The following is a 22805-nucleotide window of genomic DNA, read 5'->3' as shown; positions in this document are numbered from 1 at the left end:
GTGTGAGTGTGCAGCATGATGGGCGGTAAGTGAGCATTAGTAATTTGTAAGTGTGCAGCATGATGGGCGGTAAGTGAGCAGTAGTAGTGTGTGACTGTGCAGCATGATGAGCAGTAAGTGAGCAGTAGTAGTGTATGTGTGTGCAGCATGATGGGCGGTAAGCGAGCATTAGTAGTGTGTGAGTGTGCAGCATGATGGGCAGTGAGCAGTAGTAGTGTGTGTGTGCAGTATGATGAGCAGTAAGTGAGCAGTAGTAGTGTGTGTGTGCAGCATGATGGGCGGTAAGTAAGCTTTGATAGTGTGTGAGTGTGCAGCATGATCAGTGGCAAGTGAGCAGTAGTAGTGTGAGAATGTGGAGCATGATGGGCTGTAAGTGAGCAGTTGTGTTTGAGTGTGCAGTATGATGAGTGGCAAATGAGCAGTAGTAGTGTGTGAGTGTGCAGCATGATGGACGGTAAGTGAGAATTAGTAGTGTGTAAGCATGCAACAAGATGGGTGGTAAGTTAGCAGTAGCAGTGTGTAAGTGAGCATTAGTAGTGTGTGTGCAGCATTATGGACGGTGGGGGTCATTCCGAGTTGATCGTAGTTGTGCTAAATTTAGCACAGCTACGATCACTTACACTGATATGCGGCGGGACGTCCAGCACAGGGCTAGTCCGCCCTGAATGTCAGCGCCGCCCCTCCCCCCCCCGCGCAGAAATGCAAAAGCATCGCACAGCGGTGATGCTTTTGCATTTGAGGAGTAACTCCCGGCCAGCGCAGCTCCTGCGGCTGGCTGGGGGAACCTCTTCGCTGCCCGGGTCGCAGCGGCTGTGTGTGACATCACTCAGCCGCCGCGGCCCGTCCCCCCAACAGTCCGGCCACGCCTGCATTGGCCGGACCGCGCCCCCTAAACAGCAGCTTAACGCTGCCATCCAGCCCCCTCCCGCCTCTGCCTGTCAATCAGGCAGAGGCGATCGCTAGGGAACGATGGCCTTCAGTCGTCTGGCATGCGCCGGCACAGTTCTGACCCGATCGCTGCACTAAACTGCAGCAAGCGATCGGGTCGGAATGACCCCCGGTAAGTGAGCAGTAGTAGTGTGTGAGTGTGCAACATTATGGACAGTAAGTGAGCAGTAGTAGTGTGTGTGCAGCATGATGGGCGGTAAGTTAGTTTTGATAGTGTGAGTGTGCAGCATGATGGGCGGTAAGTGAGCAGTAGTAGTATGTGAGTGTGCAGCATGATAAGTGGCAAGTGAGCAGTAGTAGTGTGTGAGTGTGCAGCATGATGGGCGGTAAGTGAGCAGTAGAAGTGTGAGAATGTGGAGCATGATGGGCGGTAAGTGAGCAGTAGTAGTGTGTGAGTGTGCAGTATGATGAGTGGCAAATGAGCAGTAGTAGTGTGTGAGTGTGCAGCATGATGGGCGGTAAGTGAGCATTAGTAGTGTGTGAGCATGCAGCAAGATGGGCGGTAAGTTAGCAGTAGCAGTGTGTGAGCATTAGTAGTGTGTGATTATGCAGCATTATGGACGGTAAGTGAGCAGTAGTAGTGTGTGAGTGTGCAGCATTATGGACAGTAAGTGAGCAGTAGTAGTGTGTGAGCAGCATGATGGGCAGTGAGCGAGCATTAACAGTGTGTGAGTGTACAGCATGATAAGTGGCAAGTGAATATTGCTAGTGTACAGTATGTGAGTATGCAGCATGATAAGAGTGAAGTGAGCTGTAGTAGTGTGTGAGTGTGCAGCAAGATGGGCGGTAAGTGAGCATTAGTAGTGTGCAGCATGATAGGTGGTAAGTGAGCAGTAGTAGTGTGTGAGTGTACAGCATGATGGGAGGTGAGCTTGCTAGTGTGTGTATAGCATGATGGGTGGTGAGCGAGAACTAGTAGTGTGAGAGTATGCATCATGATGAGTGGCAAGTGAGCAGTAGTAATGTGTATGCGTGCAGCATGCTGAGCCTTACGTGAGCATTGCTAGTGTACAGTATGTGAGTGTGCAGCATGAGGAGCTGTAAGTGAGCAGCAGTAGTAGTGTGTGAGTGTGCAGCATGAGAAAGTAAGTGAGCATTAGTAGAGTGTGTGTGTGCAGCATAAGAAAGTAAGTGAGCATTAGTAGAGTGTGTGTGTGTGCAGCATGATGGGCGGTAAGTGAGCATTAGTAGTGTGTGTGCAGCATGATGAGTAAGTAGCAAGTGAGCAGTAGTAGTGTGTGAGTGGGTAGCATGATGAGCGGTAAGTGAGCATTAGTAGTGTGTGTGCAGCATGATGAGCTGTAAGTGAGCATTAGTAATGTGGGAGTGTGCAGCATGATGGGTGGTATGTGAGCATTAGTAGTGAGTGAATGAGTGTGCAGCACGTTGGGTGGTAAGTGAGCAGTAGGGGCGTGTGAGTGTGCGGTAAGTGAGGGCTCCACTCTCCCTCTCGCTCGCTGTCAGTTTCCTGGGCGGGCGCGGGGAGGAGCTGCAACTAGAGCTGCAGCAGCGGCGGCGGCGGCAGAGGAGGAGGAGGTTTTTGGCCTCTGAATGGATGAACTTCGGATTCTCCTCTTCCGTTTCCAGTACTTCAACAATCAGGGAAACCGACAATAACAGCCCCAGCAGTGAGCAGTCCGGGGAATAGGAGTGCAGGCAGGGGTGGCAGCTGCAGCCCCGCGCTGTGTATGTGTGACAGATGCGTGTGCTGGATGTGATATTGTAGCTGCAGGGGGGATCATGGGGCACTGCCTTGTTTGCGGGTCATGCATGTTGCAGTTCCCCGCCTGTGTGTCACAGATGTGAGCGTTTGGCTGTACTTGTCATGCTGCAGGTGCGGTTTATTAGCCTGCTGTAGTGTGTGCATTTTATGTTCCAGTGCCTTCCTCTCTCATTGTATGCGTGAGTGTGTGCCAGTAATTCAATCGTCTGCTACTTTGTCAGTGTGACTCCTGTCTGTATCACTGTGATTGCTGCTGCGTTCACCTTGTGTGTGTCTGTGTGAATAGCACACTGTTGCCCTGTAACTGGCCATAGCTGTAGAACGTGTGGCATTGTGCTTGTGGGCTGCCAGGCTTTGTGCATACACACCAGGAGTGCTGCAATTTCTTGTGGGTGCTGGTCAGGTCAGGACACCATGAAGAAGTTTTCTCGAATGCCCAAGTCAGAGAGTGGTGGAGGCGGTGGGTCAAGTATGGGTGTAGGATCATCTGGAAATTATGTCAGTGGAGCGGTGACAGTGGGCAGAGGATTCACCATTGGGCGTCACCAGGTGACTGTGGAGGAGCTTGTGGCAGAAGGTAATATACCTTTACAGTTTATAATATGCTTACATTTTTTGGCCTGATGTTTACTAAAAATATTGCTAGTTAAATATCTTGCTTAGTACAACATGTATGCAAGTGTTGAACATATGTGATTGCATACTATTAGATGTGCAGTATGTCTACTCCAGCAGCTTCACACAGAACACATACAGATATGTCCAAGTGCTTAGTGTGTCTTACTGTGACATCATTCAGTCTCCTTCATTGCTTGTCCCTTTGTGTTTGCATTGCTGCAGGTAATGTACAGGTAAGTGTTTCCGTGGAGATTGTTCACACGCAATATAGTGATAATATCACTGACAAACCTAGTGTTCTGAGCATGCAAAGTCAATCTGAGACTATTCTGTAGAAATCATTATACCTGTACAATGTCTCAGCCTTCACGCAGTTATCTTATTTTCGTGTGTTTTATGAATGATAGTAAAAGTATGCTGTGTTGCCCAAGAACATTTTTTTTCCCCCCCTACATTCTAGTCGAGCAAGTTACTCAGTCACACATTTAATATGATTGTGCAATGAATAGGGAGTGTGCACATGTTGTATGCTATCGATATATATTCTGAATGTAAAAGCAATGACAAACCTCGTTCTTACCTTCCACTTATTCTCATGCAAATCTCCAATGGCTTATGTTTACCAACCTGTAAATTTACTCCTACCAAAAGAATGTTGATAATTAAATACCGAAGTACTAACGGGCAGTGATGGTTTTCAACCACACATTCCCATTCGCTGAATATGTTCAGGAACAGTGTTTAAGACTTGTTATCCAATGGCGTTTAACACGTCATGAACCCAACACTAGATCAGTTCCTTAACACAATTGCGGCTTCCATTCCTATACCCTGTTATATGTTTTTGCACGCTTTACAAAATGCTAATAAAAGTATGTGTTTAGATGCCAGTGGGGTTTTCATTTTCATGGGTGAGCCTCATACAAGGATACAACACAAAAATATTTGAAAACGAAGTTAAGACTCAAAGGGATCATGTTACTGAGATAGTGGAAGCATCTCTTGTTGATTCTTCTTGGAGGCAGTACGGGGATGGTACTGAGTTAAGGCTGGTATACATGGGAGAGATGTGTGCTGAGCGATGCGGGGGATGACGGGGGGCCGTTCATTTCACCCAGCGGGGGGAAATGAGCGACGTGCTAGATTGGCCTGCATGCAGGCTTAATCTAGCACCGGCAATAGCGATGCGCGGCCCTATCGCTGTGGGGGGTACACACGAGTGATCTGTGCTTAAAATAAGCATGGATCTCTTCGTGAGTACCTCCCTTAAGCAATCTAGTCAGATTGCTTAGATTTTAAGCATGGATCTCTCCGTGAGTACCCCCCTTTACATTGGGCTTTAGTAACATTGGGTGCTAATAATGTTAATTATTGCTGGGTACCACCACTTGCGTGCCTCTTGTTTTCTTCTGCCAGGAAATAGGACAACCGTTTCCATTACCTCTCAATTGGGTTGTGAAGTCAAAAGTTTAGCAATCTTCTAAAACTACCCCTACAGTATTTCAGTCCTTGGTTCTGCAAATCCAGAACATCTTGGGACACATGCATATCAGGTGCTTTAATTCTAATTAGTGGGACAAACCTACAGCATCTAGAATGAATTGTCTTGTATGAAGCATACAAGTTTTTTAACATGTCAATTAAAGTGTCTTGATGTATTAAGCAGCGTAAGCCTATTACAGGTTGAGTCTCCCTTATCCAAAATGCTTGGGACCAGAGGTATTTTGGATATCGGATTTTTCCGTATTTTGGAATAATTGCATACCATAATGAGATATCATGGTGATGGGAACTAAATATAAGCACAGAATGCATTTATGTTTCATATACACCTTATACACACAGCCTGAAGGTCATTTTAGCCAATATTTTTTATAACTTTGTTCATTAAACAAAGTGTGTGTACATTCACACAATTCATTTATGTTTCATATACACCTTATACACACAGCCTGAAGGTCATTTAATACAATATTTTTAATAACTTTGTGTATTAAACAAAGTTTGTGTACATTGAGCAACCAGAAAACAAAGGTTTCACTATCTCACTCTCCCTCAGAAAAGTCCGTATTTCGGAATATTCCGTATTTCGGAATATTTGGATATGGGATACTCAACCTGTATTTTATATAGAAAATGAAGTATTGTCAGTAATAACGTTGCTTGCATAGCACTTTTGTGTCTTATTTTGCTTGTCTCCTGCTGGATAAAATACTGTTAAAGAAGTTGATTGCTGGCTTCTTTGTGTGTTTTTTTAATTTTTTTTATTTGATCTAGGAATCTTTGGCTTACCATATCTTTAAGAGGTAGTACTTTTTTATGTATGACATGCTTATGTGTTTAAATAAAATCGCATAATCCTAGATTGTGTCTCTTTTGAAATGACTAGAACCAAATCTGTTGATTAGACTAAAACAAATATGGTGCTGTGACCGCATTAGTGTTTTTTTTTGTCATAGTCGTGTCTGCTACTTTAAGGTAATGCTAGTAAGAATTTTTTTCCCTGGTGTACAAGAGTGTGTCTGACTGTGCAAGGGCTAGGATGTCCACTATGCATCTTTAAATGCAGCAATCCTGTTTGGTGCATTTTTAAATACTGCCATCACCTGCATCATTGGAGCTATCACTTGCCCAGTGCTAGGTACAGATTCTCCATCAGCATATGACCTCTATATAGATAAGAGGGCCTTCCATAAAGACAGAGAATGTCCCTGTACGCATTGCTTCTTGATATGCACTAAAAGGTTTCCTCTGGCTTATGTCTGCTAGCGCTATTGGCAGTAAGTAGAGAGGTCACTTACCATCAGATGTCTTCTCAAGCGCCGACTTCGTCACCAGTAGCTGCCGTTATCTGCGTCTCCTTACTGGAGAAGCAGGTAGAGAGCTCCTTGTCATTTTGGCTGCTTGTCAATAAAGTTTTGGCCAGAAATGTTTTTTCATTGCTACACGGGAGAGGTGCACATTGCATGAAATGCTGCCATTGCCGTTAATTGATGTTCACTCTCCTTGGAGGGACTATTTTTTTGTAAAAATCGCGGTAGCTGCCTACTGCTTTGCAACGGTAGCAGGCGAAGCAAGATCTGCTATTTCTGCATGATAAGTTTTTAGTTTTAGTACAAGTATCTCAATCTGCGACACAGTGTATTTACACAATGTGGGATGCACGTGTTGTGCAACTATTTAGCTACTTGGACAATTCATTTGTGCAAATATTGGCATTATGTCCAACACAGAATCAGAACCCTTATGTGGAATAAACACAATAGAAAATAATGAAACACTGTAAACAAGGGTTTACTTTATTCTTGGCTTGTAGTATGCATCTTCCTCTAATCTGTTGAGATCTTCAAATAATATCACTATACTATTTGTATGTGCCCTCCTGCCCGTATATAACTTGTGCTATTTTCTTGGCTTTCACTTGTGCATTTCATCAAGGCTTTTATGTTAGACCCTGCAGCTAATATAAGGAAGTGCTTCCTGGCCGATAGAAAAAGTATACTGAACAGAGTAGAAGCAAATCCAAAATGTACGTAAACTGTTTCCTGATCCAAGTCTGAGGCACCATTATTACAATGAACACTGTCTTAAACTGCATCTGACCTGGAGATATGAATTCTAGGTGGTGGAGAGAGGTGTCTAATGACTGCATGGACTAATATACTAATACATGTACACAGCATGTGCTGCTTCAAGTAGCTGCAGTAAAATGGACTGAATTTAATCTGCGGGCCCTGTGCACAAGTACACTTTTAGTACTTGACTACACCAGTGAGATCGTGGGTTCTAGTCCCACAATGGCCCTAACTGTGTGGAGTTTGTATATACTTCTCGTGCCTGTGTGAGTTTTCTCCAGGTACTCCGGTTTCCTCCCACACTCCAAAAATATACTGGTACTTGTAGGTTAATTGGTGCCAAACAAAAATTAACCCTAGTGTGTGTTTGTGTACATGGGCAGACTAGATGGGCCAAGTGGTTCTGATCTGCCCTCAAAATCTATGTTTCTGCTGCGGGGTACACTAGGTTCCACAGGGAATGACATTGGGGTGTAGAGTAGGATCTTGATCCGAGGCACCAACATGCTCAAAGCTTTGACGGTTCCCAGAATGCCTAGCGCCGCCTCCTCTATAACCCCGCCTCTTTGTAGTTGGTGCCATGTAGTAAGCAGGCACTTAACAGGGGGGCTGCTCCAGCAGCCCTGTAATAAGCTTTTAAAGTATTTTGAAGACTTCAAGGGCTGCAGCAGAGACACTGGGGTCGATTCAATTCGGCAACTTATGAATAGCGCCGGGAATTAGCTCCCGACGCTATTCAATTCAGCTCCAGTTATGTCGACGATGGCCCGTTCTCGCCGACTAAACAGGTTGAATTGTCGGGAGAACGGGCATTCTCCGACTTAACTCCCCGGCGCGAGGCTGATTCCCGACAGAATCAGCCTTGCGCCGGCCGCGAGGCAGCACTTTTGTCGGGTTTCTTCTCTCATCCCCCGGGGATGAGAGAAGAATTCCCGACAATTGCGGGTAACTAGCAGCTGAATTGAATAGCGTCGGGAGCTAATTCCCGGCGCTATTCATAAGTTGCCGAATTGAATCGACCCCACTGACTGTGTTAGATGTCAGTCAGACATCTCCTGCTGTAGTTCCATCACCTCCCACAGCGGCGCTGTACACTCCCGCGCCCTGGTTGCCGAGTACCTACAGCGGAGGCTCCAGTTTTCTTCCAGTTAGTCTCACACACACACACACACACACACACACGACCGCTGTTCTCCTGGATTGTGTGGCCGCACTCATGGAGGAGGTAAGTGGGTCCCCTGGTGGGACCCGCTGTAAATCGCGATCCCGCCCGGTCGGTGGGAGACGTGGAATCTGTGGTAGTACAGAGAACCCACTAGACCACCAGGGCAAGGGCGCAGGTCGGTTTTCTCTCATAAACCGTTTATATAAGCCCACAGTACCCGGTGGTGAAGTCAGCAGGGGGATAAGGCTTTGACCTGTAGCCGCTCCCCCAGCCCCAGGGTGCCATTTAGAGTAAATGTTCCCGCCCTGGAGCTGCATATCTCTCTCTCTCTCCCTCACTCCCTGTCAGCATTTGGGCGCCATTACCTCAAGCTGAGCTGATCCTGGGACTGTTTAGGCAAATCCTCCTCTGTAAAGCCGCCTGCATGTCAGCGCTGTGCATTTTACAGGACACTTAAGTATTCTACATGTCTGCTGACAGTGTTAGTTAAGAAAAAGTGCATTTAGTCAGGGTTATATAGTACAAGTACCCTGTGATATACATCCAGTCTTTACTGTGCATTGTTATATGTATTGAGTGTATACCAGTGATCGCGCTGAGCAGAAAAAATTGTGGGTCCCGGGGACCCCTCACTTTAAAAAATTGGGGTCCTACTTCACAGTTTCTGGGTCCCATAGCAATGTATGCTTTTGAGCTCCCCTTATGCCTCCCCACATAGCATTAGACCACCCCACATGGTAGACAGCAGTTATGGCAGTATTGCGGGGCAAATGGAGGGTTAGGTGCAGGAAGTGCTGTAGGCAGTGTTAGGGGTAGGGAGGCATCAGTACCCAGGATTCGGTGAGTCCTGCTCCCCGTCAACTTTTAAGATCAGCTTCTCTGTGTCCTTGTTGAAGCCCTACCGCTATAACACGAGGTGTGTGCGTATGCTGGGCACTGCTTTGGTTTGGGGATTGTTTGTGTCTATGCTGAGCACTGTGTGTGGATATGGGAGTTTGTTTGCTGGTCACTGTGTATGGGGGGATGTATCATAGGCACTGTGGGTATGGAGTACCCATATGTTAGGCGCTGGGGGGGGGGGGTGTATAATGAGCACTGTGTGGGTATGGGTGGTGCGTATGATGGCCAGTGTGTGGGTATAGAGGGTGCTATGAGCATTGTGTGTATAATTGGCACTGTGTGGCACGGGTGTGTGTATGATAGGCGCTATGTGGCATGGGTGTGCGTATGATGGGCGCTGTGTGGCATGGGTGTGCGTATGATGGGCGCTGTGTGGCATGGGTGTGCGTATGATGGGCGCTGTGTGGTATGGGTGTGCGCATGATGGGCGCTGTGTGGTATGGGTGTGCGCATGATGGGCGCTGTGTGGTATGGGTGTGCGCATGATGGGCGCTGTGTGGTATGGGTGTGCGCATGATGGGCGCTGTGTGGTATGGGTGTGCGTATGATGGGGTGTGTATACTGGGCATTGTGAATAATGAGCACTGTGTGGGTATGGGGGTGTTTATAATGGGCACTGTGTGGGTATGTGGGACAGAATGGGTGCAGTAGAGGTGGAAGGGGATAGGATAGGTGCAGTACTGGTAGCAGGATTTGAGCAGTAGTGGTAGCAGGGGGCAGGATGGGTGCAGTAGTAGTAGGGGGTAGGATAGGTGCAGTAGTGGTAGCAGGGGGCAGGATGGGTGCAGTAGTGGTAGCAGGGGGTAAGATAGGTGCAGCAGTGGTAGGGGGCAGGATCGGTGCAGTAGTGGTAGGGGGTATGATAGGTGCAGTAGTGGTAGCAAGGGGTAAGATAGGTGCAGCAGTGGTAGGGGGCAGGATGAGTGCAGTAGTCGTAGGGGGTATGATAGGTGCAGTAGTGGTAGCAGGGGGTAAGATAGGTGCAGCAGTGGTAGGGGGTAGGATAGGTGCAGTACTGGTAGCAGGATGGGAGCAATAATGGTGGTAGCAGGGGCAGGATGGATGCAGTAGTAGTAGGGGGTAGGATAGGTGCAGTAGTGGTAGCAGGGGGCAGGATGGGTGCAGTAGTGGTAGCAGTGGGTAAGATAGGTGCAGTAGTGGTAGGGGGCAGGATGGGTGCAGTAGTGGTGGTAGCAGGGGGCAGGATGGGTGCAGTAGGGGGTAGGATAGGTGCAGTAGTGGTAGCAGGGGGTAAGATAGGTGCAGTAGTGGTGGTAGCAGGGGGCAGGATGGGTGCAGTAGTGGTGGTAGCAGGGGGCAGGATGGGTGCAGTAGTGGTGGTAGCAGGGGCAGGATGGGTGCAGTAGTAGTAGCAGGGGGGTAAGATAGGTGCAGTAGTGGTGGTAGCAGGGGGCAGGATGGGTGTAGTGGTGGTAGCAGGGGGCAGGATGGGTGCAGTAGTGGTAGCAGTGGGTAAGATAGGTGCAGTAGTGGTAGGGGGCAGGATGGGTGCAGTAGTGGTGGTAGCAGGGGGCAGGATGGGTGCAGTAGGGGGTAGGATAGGTGCAGTAGTGGTAGCAGGGGGTAAGATAGGTGCAGTAGTGGTAGGGGGCAGGATGGGTGCAGTAGTGGTGGTAGCAGGGGGCAGGATGGGTGCAGTAGGGGGTAGGATAGGTGCAGTAGTGGTAGCAGGGGGTAGGATAGGTGCAGTAGTGGTAGCAGGGGGTAAGATAGGTGCAGTAGTGGTAGGGGGCAGGATTGGTGAAGTAGTGGTGGTAGCAGGGGGCAGGATGGGTGCAGTAGGGGGTAGGATAGGTGCAGTAGTGGTAGCAGGGGGTAAGATAGGTGCAGTAGTGGTGGTAGCAGGGGGCAGGATGGGTGCAGTAGTGGTGGTAGCAGGGGGCAGGATGGGTGCAGTAGTGGTGGTAGCAGGGGGCAGGATGGGTGCAGTAGTGGTGGTAGCAGGGGGCAGGATGGGTGCAGTAGTGGTGGTAGCAGGGGGCAGGATGGGTGCAGTAGTGGTGGTAGCAGGATGGGTGCAGTAGTAGTAGGGGGTAGGTGGTGATTCACCACATAACCTGTGGTGATGGGGAAAAACACAGCCGACCACAGCTCCAGCCCCCCTCCCTCCGAAGACGCCAGCCAGCCAAGGAACCTTTACAGCGCCTGCAATTACTGACCACTTAGTCTCCCTGCGGGAACCCCGGACACCAGTCAGCAAACCCAGGCATAGTGACTGACACGGCCGTGACTAACACGCGTCACGGCCGCAGCTATACATTACCGCCACCAAGTTCACCGGGTCTCCATAGCGGACAGACTAACGGGATTCGAGCGCACCACGTCAGCAGGAATCGGCGTCCGTGATCTAGTGGCTAAAGCTGGGCAAAGTGACTGGGGCTTCCCGCGGTGCCGTCTGAGGCAGTGTCCGCGCTGCCGCTCTTGCTTTGAGAGAACACATCAAAGGCAAGAGCGGCAGCGCAGCCACTGCCTCAGACGGCACCGCGGGAAGCCCCAGTCACTTTGCCCAGCTTTAGCCACTAGATCACGGACGCCGATCCCTGCACATTGCCAGCACCTCTCATCCCTGTGACAACCCCCGCCCCCCCCCCCCCCCCCCGATACACTTACAGACACCGCGAGTCAGCCGGCATCCGCAATCAGCCAGGCACCAAAGAGGAGGGGGAACTGGCTCCACCTCCTCTTTCTAGCATTCACCACGAGGCCAGCATGTCAATCAAACAAATCCCCCTTACGGATTCGCGGAATGAGGAGCGCGTCCCCGGGGACCCTCCCACTTTGTATACTGGAGTCCCGTGTCTTCAAAAACGGGTAAAAAACGCGCTTTTGCGATCACTGTATACATAGTACTACTCTATTGCAGTTTTATTGCATGTCATCATTTCTGCATTGTACAGTGTGACTATATGTGTCACACTATATGCTGACACTGTTAGTTAAGAAAGAGTGCATTTAGTCAGGGTTATATAGTACAAGTACCCTGTGATATACATCTACTGTGCATTGTTATATCTATTGAGTGTATAGGTATACATAGTACTACTCTAATGCAGTTTTATTGCATGTCATCATTTCTGCATTGTACAGTGTGACTATATGTATGTGCATAAAGCTGCTGTCTGACCTCCATTTCGTGTATCTCACTCGGATTGCTATCCCTATATTCTATAACCTGTGGGGGTGTGGGGGCTAAGTGCGTCAGGTTTATCATTTAATATAGGTAGTTCACAGGATATACTCAGTGTGTATTTTTCTCTGATTTCTAGACACCATATACCTCTTGAATTCCCTGTTTGTGCTGATACACTGCACAGGGGGTTCTTGTCAGGTATTATGCTGCTGATATTGTACTGTGTTGCCTTGTATTGAGCTTTCGGATATGTCAGCTACAAAGGGCAATGGTGCTGGAGCTGACCCCACATTGCGTGGTGGTGATGCTGCAGACACATTTGAGGAAAACATAGCAGCTGAGGGTTCAGGTTCTGGGGGATCCTTACCCCAAAGTGGGACTGTAGCAACGGGGGTTCAAAATGACCCACCTTGGGCTACGTTCTCCACGCTATTGAATACGCTGGTAACTAGACAGCTCAATTGTCCGCTCAGTTACAGCAGTTGAACCAATCACTGACTACTCAGAAGTCTAACACTCACCCACCTAAGACCAAGGGGTCCTCTAAGTGGGCCATTACTTCCTCACAATCCACCAACGTCCCAGACTCCTCGTCTGATGAGGATGGCGTTTATACTGACCCCACAGATTCTGATCCCGACTATTTTGATGGGGAATCTGTTTCACAGGTGGCTGTTCCTGACTTGTTGGAGGCTATCAGGACCATTCTTCAAATTACTGATGACCCAGAGCCTGATGCTGCCCCTAAGAAACCGGACAGGTTTAAACGTCAGAAAGTGGTTAAACAAGTTTGACCTCATTCTGACCATTTAGTTGACATACGTCAGGAGTCCTGGGAAAATCCAGGAAAGAAATTCACGCCTCACAAGAAGATGCTGGCTCGCTACCCCCTCACTGCGGAGCTAAGTAAAAATTGGGAAACGCCCCCGCCAGTGGATTCGCAGGTGGCGCGGCTGGTGGTATCCTCAGCTCTGCCGGTAACTACCGTCACGTTTCTGAAAGAACCGACTGATATGCGTGTGGAGGGTTGTTTAAAGGCAGTTTACGCCCTAACTGGTGCTGAGCATAGGCCCACCATTGCAGCGACATGGACTGCAGAGGCTGTTGAAGCGTGGGCTCAGGAGCTGGAGGCGGAGTTGCCTTCCAACGCTTCTGATCATGCTAGACAATGTCTGTCTTATATTGTCACAGCTTCTCATTACATTAAAGAGGCGACTTCTGATGTCGGTATTCTGGCGGCCAAGACTTCTACTACGTCCATTTTGGCTCACCGGATTCTCTGGTTACGGTCCTGGTCTGTGGATCTGGACTCTAAGAAAACCCTGGAGGTACTCCCTTTTAAGGAAGACATTCTCTTCGGAGAAGACCTCCACAAGATAGTGGCTGGCTTAGCTTCTGCTAAAACAGCATGTCTACCTACTACTGCTCCTTCGGTGCCGAAGGCTAAAAGTACTCCATTTCGCTCCTTTCGTCCTTCAGGGAAAGCAAAATGTCAGACGTATCCGAAACAGGTTCGCACTTTCAAACCCAATAAGCCCAAACCCAAAAGGGCCGGGGCTGCCCATCAGCCTGTTTCCAAAACTGAAAAGCCTGCCGCAGGACGGGGCGGGGATCCCAGGGTGGGGGGCCGATTTCTAGGGTATACCAAGGAATGGTTGAGGACCACTTCCGATACCTGGGTACGGGAAGTCGTCACTTGAGGTTACGCCATATCCTTCAAGAATTGTCACCCTCATCGATTTAGCCTGACAGACGTCCCTTCGGTTCAGGTGAAGGCAAAAACTCTTCATTCTGTTGTACAGTCCCTCCTGGACACAGGAGTGGTAGTACAGGTGCCTCTGGCTCAGAGAGGCAAATGGTACTATTCACTGCTGTTCCTAATCCCGAAACCGAATGGGTCCTCCCGGCCCTTTCTCATCCTCAAGTCCTTGAACAAATTTGTGAGGGTCTCCAAGTTTCGTATGGAAACTCTTCGCTCTATTGTTCTGGCTTTAGAACCTGGGGATTATATGGTCTCCCTGGACATACAGATGGGTCCTCCGTTATCTTGGCTGGTTGAGGCGTTAGTTGCGATCAGGCATACGCAGCGTGCCTGGGCGCAAAGAGGCGTGCCTAGTCGAAGGGAGGCGCACAGAGCGTTTGGCGTTACCTTTGAGTGTAATACCTAATATCATCCACCAGATGTCGCTTTTTAAAATCACCAATGCGCATGCGTGTGGTCTCCATTAAAATACAAAACTGAACTACAGCGTAAGAACTATTTTACTGGTGCGTCTCATTACGCTACATTATGCTACAGTATGTCATACAGTCTATAACAGTATATATAGTACATTTGCAAATAGTACAGCATATCATATACAGATGCAAACGAACAAGTTACAGATACAGTATGGTCTATTGATGTTAGGGATATGTGAGCGTCCAAATCCCGTAGTATTAAGTATAATGGGGAGAGATAAAAGCTCCTCCCTAAGTTCCTGGATGCCAAATCACTGTGTTTATAGTTTATACAGATACAAATGAACGTGTTAAAACACTTGTGTATGCAGACGCAACTAATATGTGAAAGGAATAATGTAGCTCATTGACTTTACAGTATGTACAGTGCACGAAATGAGCGTCCGAGTCCCCTAATGGCATAAAAGGAATTGCTCTTTGCAGTACTTTTACACATGAACTTGTGAATCTTCCATGCAGTGTTGTGGGCTAGCGATGAAGGTTCCCGCCTGACACGCTGAGAGTCCCGGGTTTGATTCCCAAAGTGCCAATGTTTTTTTTTTTTTTTGTGTGTGTTCACGTGACATTCACTTTATTATTATTATTATTTTTTTCTGTGTAATCCATTGTAAAACATTCAATGGAAGGGTGCACAGAGGTTTCACACAAATCAGGGTAAATCTGCAGGAGCGACTCATTCGCTATCTTCACAGCGGTAATGAACACCTGTAGACATACCAGTAAATATAAAATAGTGTATTCTGACGCAACTAACAGTTCGAGCAACACAGTACTGTAGATCATCGGCGTTGGAGAATCTGTGTTGTGAGAATCTGTGTTGTACTTAATGAGAAGGAATCGCTGCTACTGTACCATTTACACATCTACAGTATCAACGCGACTGCAGTTCTCTGTGATTTTCATACACAGTATACTGTTGCACTGTCTTGTAACCTGACCTGTGTATTGCATGAACTGTGCAGGCTCCCAGGGGTGAAGGGCGATGGGGGTAGGGGAAGGCAGGTGAAAATACCGTGCTTTTGAAATACAGTATGAGTGTCCGAGTCCCCTAAGGCATAAACCAACACCAATGACTACAGCCCTGCGGAAGCCCTATAACGGAGAGAAATGCGCATAGGTGGACAGTGTGTCACGTCCTAAATGCATATATAATTAAATAATACATTTCTAATTTATATTAATGTATGTTGATAAATCCTGTGTGCACTGTTGTATCTCCGCAGTCTTTATTAAGATAGCGGCGGACACAGCCTCCTGAGAACGCAGGAGTCCATAGCAGATCTGATCATAACGGCCGAGCTAGCGGGGACGCCCGCAATACAGAATAGAAAGGACACACAGGGAATTTTTTTTAACACTTTTAACTCCTCTTAATACTGTACACAATTAAGCCCTGCACGGATCTCACTGATATGGCTGGGCTTCATTGTGTTTTGTCTGGCATAACACAATGATGGGGGTAGGGAAAGGCAGAGGGAAAGGGGAGACTGTGGAAAATATTGTGTTTTCCAATATGAGCGTCCGAGTCCCCTAACAGCATAAAGGGGAGGGGAAGGGTGAGGGGGGAGGTGGGGATTAACCAGCGGAGGTCAGAGCCGCTGTCGAAAATATTAATTGTCTGTCGGGATTTAAAAAAAGAAACCAATAAATCAAAGTAGTGTGGACAGATACAAACGAACATGTTAAACCGAACGTCAATGGACCATTTCTTTATGTGAGCTATTAAATTAAATTCAATTCAAATGGGCTTAAAGCTTAATGTCTCCGGTTCTGAGGGTCAAATCAGCTCAGAATTAGGTTGGTATGGAAGGGGAGAAATTAGCTACCGGAGGATACCAACCCCAAGTTTCTGTGACCCTCACAAGGCTCAAGGCAAGCCATGGTGGGTCTGAATTAACTGGCCCATTATAGTCTGTGGGAAAATGGGTCCACTTTGCGTACTGATATCTCTGGTTCTGGGTGTCCCAGAGACTCTCGACTGGTACCATACAAAAGAGGAGACTCTTGGCTTTCAGGGCAGACCAACCACTAGTTTATGTGATACTGCAAAGGGAAGTGGCAAGCAACCGTGTGCCGAGTCCTCTCCAGTTGTTCGCCCAGCTTGCACGGGATGCAGGGTTTCTGGCTAGATAGGAAATACTGTACAGAAATCCTAAGCACGGTAATTTGGCATCCAGGAACTTAGGGAGGAGTTTTTTTTTCTCTCTCCATTATACATAGAAAGATTACAATGGAGAGAGGTAAAAGCTCTTCCCTAAATTCTTGGATTACAAATCACTGTCCTTAGTATCTCTGTACAGTATGTTCTACTAGTGTACTAATTACCACGAACAGCTTGTAATGTAGAGTGGCAGGTTTAATCTTTCTATGTATAATCGAGAGATAAAAGCTCCTCCCTAAGTTCCTGGATGCCAAATCACCATCCTTCATATCTCTGTACATGTTCTACTAGTGTATTAGTCTACTATTCAGACATGGGATTCCAGTTTTTAAAGGCGCAGTGTTTCCGGTGTAAGGAAAATTGTATATGTCTAGTTACTACTCGAGAGCTAAAAGAGCAAAATATATATTTCAAATTGCTCTAAAAGAGTAAATTAAATTTTCATTGACCTGACTTTTTTTTTTTTTTTTTTTCTTAAAGTCGTGAAAGCTCTTTCCAATGTTATTTTTGTGTTGTGGGATGTTCTAGTCCTACAGATACTGGTTTGGATTAATGTCTAGTAAAATAAGGATCTTGCGCTACTGTCCTTTTGTAAAGTAGCTCCTTTTCCTAAAATAATGTATTTTCTCAAATAAAAGTAAGCTTACATATTGATTTACAGCAGTTATGCTGACCATACATCAGGACGACCAGCATTAGATGCGAGTCATCTCCGATTTTCCCCCTTGCAGCTCCCCTGCGTACGATAGCTTAAGGTCAGACTTTGTACCTTATGATCTATTATACGACCTTTAATTCACCGCTGCCCAGATCGTCTGATCGGGTGGTATTCATGTGACCGGCGGTCTGCTGACCGACAGTCACATGACCTCCTCCACCATCCCGCCGGCTCAGTATCTCGATGGTCGGCATGCCGACCAACAGGGACTATTTCCACTCGTGGGTGTCCACGACACCCATAGAGTGGGAATAGAACCCGTGGCGACCCCAGGTCGCCACCGAGCCCGCAGCGTGGCGAGCGCAGCGAGCCCGCAAGGGGCTTGCTACACTCGCCCCTCCCCGCCGGGATCCCGGCGTCGGTATGCTGCCGGGATCCCGGCGTCGGTAAGCTGACCGGCGGTCAGGAGACCGCCGGTCAGCCATACTACACCCGTCTGATCATATGTGCAGCACATATGAATAGACGATGTGACATTCGACCTATCGGACCGCCCATTGCATCGTAATCATACCCCAAAAATGCAGTATGTGCACACGATGCAATGTACGAGGCATAAAAATCGTACATTCGTATGGAAAATTGTCCTACTGTATGGCCAACTTAAGATTTAATAAATTTTTTTTTTTTATATTTTCAAATATTGGGAACATTACTTTCTAAGCGTCCTGAATTAGTCTTTATCAAAGAGTCACCAAATAAACAGATATATGTTCTACTGGACCGATATCAAATGCTATTCATTAGGCAGTAGCAAGCAAATGTTACAAAATTGGAGCAGCAGGGATGGTGTAATGGTTAGCATTACTGCCTCACAGCACTTGAGGTCTTGGGTTTGGGACATAGGGGGTCATTCCGAGTTGATCGCACGTAGCAACTTTTTTGCTGCCCGTGCGATCAACTAGACGCCGCTTATGGTGGAGTGTATTTCTGCATAGCAGGGCTACGAACGCTTGTGCAGCCCTGCTATGCAAAAAATATTTACTGTAAAAGAAGACCAGGGTAAGAGTTACTTACCCTGTGCGATCGTTCCAGTGATGCAGGTCACGGAATTGACGTCAAGACATCCGCCCTCGAAACGCCTGGACACGCCTGCGTTCACCGAAACACTCCCGGAAAACGGACAGTTGACGCCCCGGATCGCCTTCCTCCTGTCAATCTTCTTGCGGTCGTTGCTGTGACCGCTTTTGTTAGCAAGCGTCGCTGCCCGGCGGCGGCCGTCACCATGTAACGACGCGCCTGCACAATGCGGCCACCGCACATGAGCAGAAGCGACCTGTTCGCATCGCTGCGACAAACAGTGCGAACGGGTCGGAATGACCCCCATAGAGTGTACGCTCTGTTAGGGCAGGGAGTGATGCGAATTCCAAATATTCTGTACACAGCGCCACTAACTATGTGTGCACTATACTGTGTAAGTAATGGATAATAAAGTACATGTACAAAAGTAGAAATGAATCTTTCATAACTGTATAGGATCTTGTGAGCTAAATGAGTGCTTTGTAATACACCATAAATGTACCTTTTCGCTCAAGAACAAATAATACTGTATTCTACAGTATATACTATAACAGGATGTTTGGGGGATATAAACACATTGTTCAAGGAAACAACCTTCCACATCCTTAGATCCCACATGTCCCTTGGAACTAAATGATGTTGTCTGTTTCGGCTCAGTTCTCATTTTTTAATTATCATTTGTTCTTCAAGGGACCCAACCATTGTTTCTGCTGCGTAGTTCTGTGTAAAGCTGCATTATAATGATCTCTATGAAATGTTTTTTTTTTTTTTACTTGTTATTAATAGTCATTGCCTTGATGCTGTACTGAAATGATGCACTACACTTATCTAATAGGAATTCTGGTACTTTCAGCAGAACATTTTTTTTTTGTGTGTGCATTTTCTCTTGCTAAAAGAGGACACATTGAAATAAACATTGACAATATGAGGTCAGTCCAAACCAGCATTCCTTAATACAAACTGTGGGTCACATGTCTACAGCTATGTTCTGAAATATTCTATTATTGTATTTTGTGCAAATTCCTGTAGAAATTAAAATATTGCTTTTTTATTATGCTTATTTTTTTCTTTCTGTTTTTATAATCACATTACTAATTCATAACTGTGACAGCATTTGAGCTAATGGGGAAAGCATTTGTGCTGTCAAGAAGAAGTTGAGGCTTCCCCCCCCGACACACACCTTTTTTTGCAATAATAATAATACAGTTGACTCAGTATGCTCTGTAATTGTGGAATGATTTTATTGCTACATAACGTATGGAATACCGGCAGTAAGAATACTGGCGCTGGAATCCCGACAGCTGCCAGAATGGCAATACCGGAATCCTGAATGTAAGTTTCCGGGGAGGATTATGGTTAGGGTTAGTTTAGTTGAGCGCCCCTGTTGGGATTTTAGGCAATTGGAATGCTGGTGTCCATATTCTGACTGCCGGTATCCCGTACCTAACGCCTACATAAAAGGTAGCAGCCTTGCAGTTACCCCTAAAATATGCACTCCTCAGTTCAAAGTTTTCAAAACTTAAATCTGTTATTGCTTCTGCTTGAGTTCTCTTGTAGAATGTATTTACGGTGTAGGACAGCATTATAGCATATATAAATGTCATTACATGTTTTTACAAGCTGTAATGAACTAGTTTTCATGTCTGGCAGTATTATTTTTGTCTTTATGCATTATATAAATAGCACATGCAGTATGCTTGCACAGGCACACACATATATGAATATACAGATATATTTCACATACCTATGTTTCTCAGTAGGTTTGGTGTACTGTAACTGTATGGTTTCAGTCAGCCACGTTCAGGGAGGTATCCAAAAGCACTGGCATCTTAATGTGCTGTAGATAAATTTCACTTATCTAACCTAAACAGCGATGGCTTGAGCAAGCTGCGTTATGCTATATAACCCAGCATCATCATTATTGGGAATAGGTGCTTCTCCGACATTCTCCAGTAGCCTCTCAAAGGACACTACTCTTACAATGTGTGGCTATTAAATAACGAGACTGCTGCTATAATTTGTTTAATTATATCGAGTACATTTTAACGCTGGTCCCCCTTCTGTGTACTCCCTTTCCGCTTCCACACACTGCTGCATTCTTGTTTTCTTTCCATTGGTCAAAGCCGTGCTGTATTTCATTATCTGTTAGCGGTCTTAACAGCGCCATCATTTTCTTCTTTACCTCATTAACAAAACGGATTTGACTTTAGGGGGGAAAAATGAAGTCACATGGTGCTAGGTCTGGTAAATTTGGAGGGTGTTCTAGCACTGCAATCTGTTTCTTGGCCAAAAACTGCTTCACAGAGACCTGTGTGGGCTGGTGTGTTGTTGGAGGATGTAACCATGTATCCACAACTCTGGCCTCTGTCTTCCTGATTATTTCCCGCAAAGTTTCTAGAACATTTTTGTAGTAATTTTGATTCACTGTTGTGCCTTCTGGTACCCAGTCTTCCAAAATTACACCTTTGATATAAAACAAAACAATTAACATGGCTTTGAATTTGGATTTGCTTTGATGTGCTTTCTTCATTCTTGGTGATGGTGGCGTTGCCCAATGCATGGACTGGCGTTGTGTCTTAGGACCATACTGGAAGATTCATGTTTCATCACAGGTATAACTTTGTCTAAAAAATGTGAATTTTGAATTTGTTCCAAAATGTCTGTACAAATACGCTTTTGATTTTCTGTCTGCTCGGCAGTGAGAGGCCTCGGATCCATCTTGGGACAAACTTTCATCATGACAAAATCTTTACGCAAAACCTGCCTAACAGTTTCTTTGTTGAAGTTTACCATTTCTGCTAACATTTGGATGCTGAGTTAACATCCTCACAACCGTCTTTAAGTCTTTTGTGCCACTCAAACACACGTTCACGTGACAAACAATCTGCCCCATTAGACTATGTTGGCATACGGAAAGATTTGGTTGGTGTTTTTGTTAATTTAAGTAAACAGTTTAAGTAAGACTTCGCTCTACCTTTGGACTAAAATTTTTACAACTCAAATGAAAAAGAGCAATGTTTTGTGACAGCAGCTATCTGCGAGTGGGGTAAAACTTGTAAAACCGTTTTGGGATATTCCAAGGTATACGTTCCCCCACTCCCTTTTAACACTGTATGGTTTATTTTTTCAAGTACAGTCTCGTTATTCAATAGCAGTCTTATTATTTAATAGCTGCACCTCGTATGTATAACTCAGACACCTGTGATTAGCCATCCTCCTTTCTTCACAGCTGTTCATTAGTTGCATCACTTAGAAAACACCCATATATTGGGGCACAATTGGGTGTTTTGCCCCTTTCACATTCACCCCTCTCCTTAAGTATTCGTAAAAGATTCTGAGGCCATAGTGCGTCTATGTGACTAGTAAAGGGGGGTACTCACGGAGCGATCACTGCTTAAAATCTAAGCAATCTGACCATATTGCTTAGATTTTAAGCAGCGATCGCTCCGTGTGTACCTCTCACAGCGATAGCGATGCGCAGCCCCGCGCATCATTATTGCTGGTGCTAGATTGGCCTGGGTGAAATGAGCGCCCCCCCCGTCTTCCCCCGCACGCTCAGCACACATCTCTCCCCAAATCGGCCCGTCTATATGGACCTTAACACTTCTATGATGTCTGTCATACTTATTTTTGCAGTTTTTTTCATATGAAACTACTCAGAACTTTATAGATAAGCTGGATAGCACTGCTGTAGGGGGATTTAATGTAATCTGAAGTTCTTATCTTCTAGTCATCGTATTATCTAAATATGTACAACTTCTAACTTGCTGGCAGTTGTGATACTCAGTTGGGCGTCTCTGGGCAAGTTCTGTAATTTTCTTCTTCCCTTTTTTTAAATGGCTTCAAGTAGAAAATGCAATTCATAAATACGGAAATAAGGATTATAATCAGTGGTTCATATTTCAAGCATAAAAAGCAAGTTTTGTTCATGTGCATGATATAATTTAATTCTCACTTCATATTTCCACCCACCCAGAGAGTTGTGTTAGAAATAATTAGCATCTCTGAGCACTGTAGAGCATTTGTAAAATATGAGGGGATCACTCATCCATTTAGTTTAAATGCAACTTGAAAGAAGGCTGTGCCCATGAAATAACTCTGCAGGTTTATGACGATTTCTTATTAAGAAGATTAAGCACTAGTGCTGATTTATATTCATTCTGCACCTTTGTCTATAAGCTGTTTTTCTAGAATCTTAAATGCTTTTGCTACATGCAGCTACAGGTAGCTAGCCTCTTATCTGATATGTATATTTTACATTTTGTGCAGCCTGTTTGTTAAATTGTAAGTATTACTCTATATTTACAGAAGCTTGTAATGGCTTGGAAGGCACCAGAAACCCTATGTGGCTAAAGCAATCTGGTGTAATATATGGGACTAAGGGGCTCATTTATCAAGCCTTGGAGAGTGATCAATAGCACGGTGATAAAGTACCAGCCAATCGGCTCCGAACTGCCATGTTACAGGCTGTGTTTGAAAAATGACAGGAGCTGATTGGTTTGTACTTTATCACCGTGCATTTATTATCATTTTTATCATTTATTACTCTCCAAGGCTTGATAAATCTGTGCATAAATGTACTAGC

General features: G+C 46.1%; 1 protein-coding gene across 1 annotated transcript in view; it reads left to right on the top strand.

Annotated features, from left to right (window-relative positions):
- The first annotated feature begins 2413 nt into the window (after positions 1–2413).
- Positions 2414–22805, top strand: part of BMP2K (BMP2 inducible kinase) — a 406412-nt gene continuing 386020 nt past the window's right edge. Inside the window, exon 1 of the mRNA XM_063919964.1 lies at positions 2414–3248. Within this exon, the coding sequence (XP_063776034.1) occupies positions 3086–3248 (163 nt within the window). The 5' untranslated portion in view covers positions 2414–3085. The remainder of the gene's footprint in view (positions 3249–22805) is intronic.

This window comes from Pseudophryne corroboree, chromosome 1, assembly GCF_028390025.1.
Source record: "Pseudophryne corroboree isolate aPseCor3 chromosome 1, aPseCor3.hap2, whole genome shotgun sequence".
Taxonomy (NCBI): Eukaryota; Metazoa; Chordata; class Amphibia; order Anura; family Myobatrachidae; genus Pseudophryne; species Pseudophryne corroboree.
This window is presented reverse-complemented; position numbering and strand designations above follow the sequence as displayed.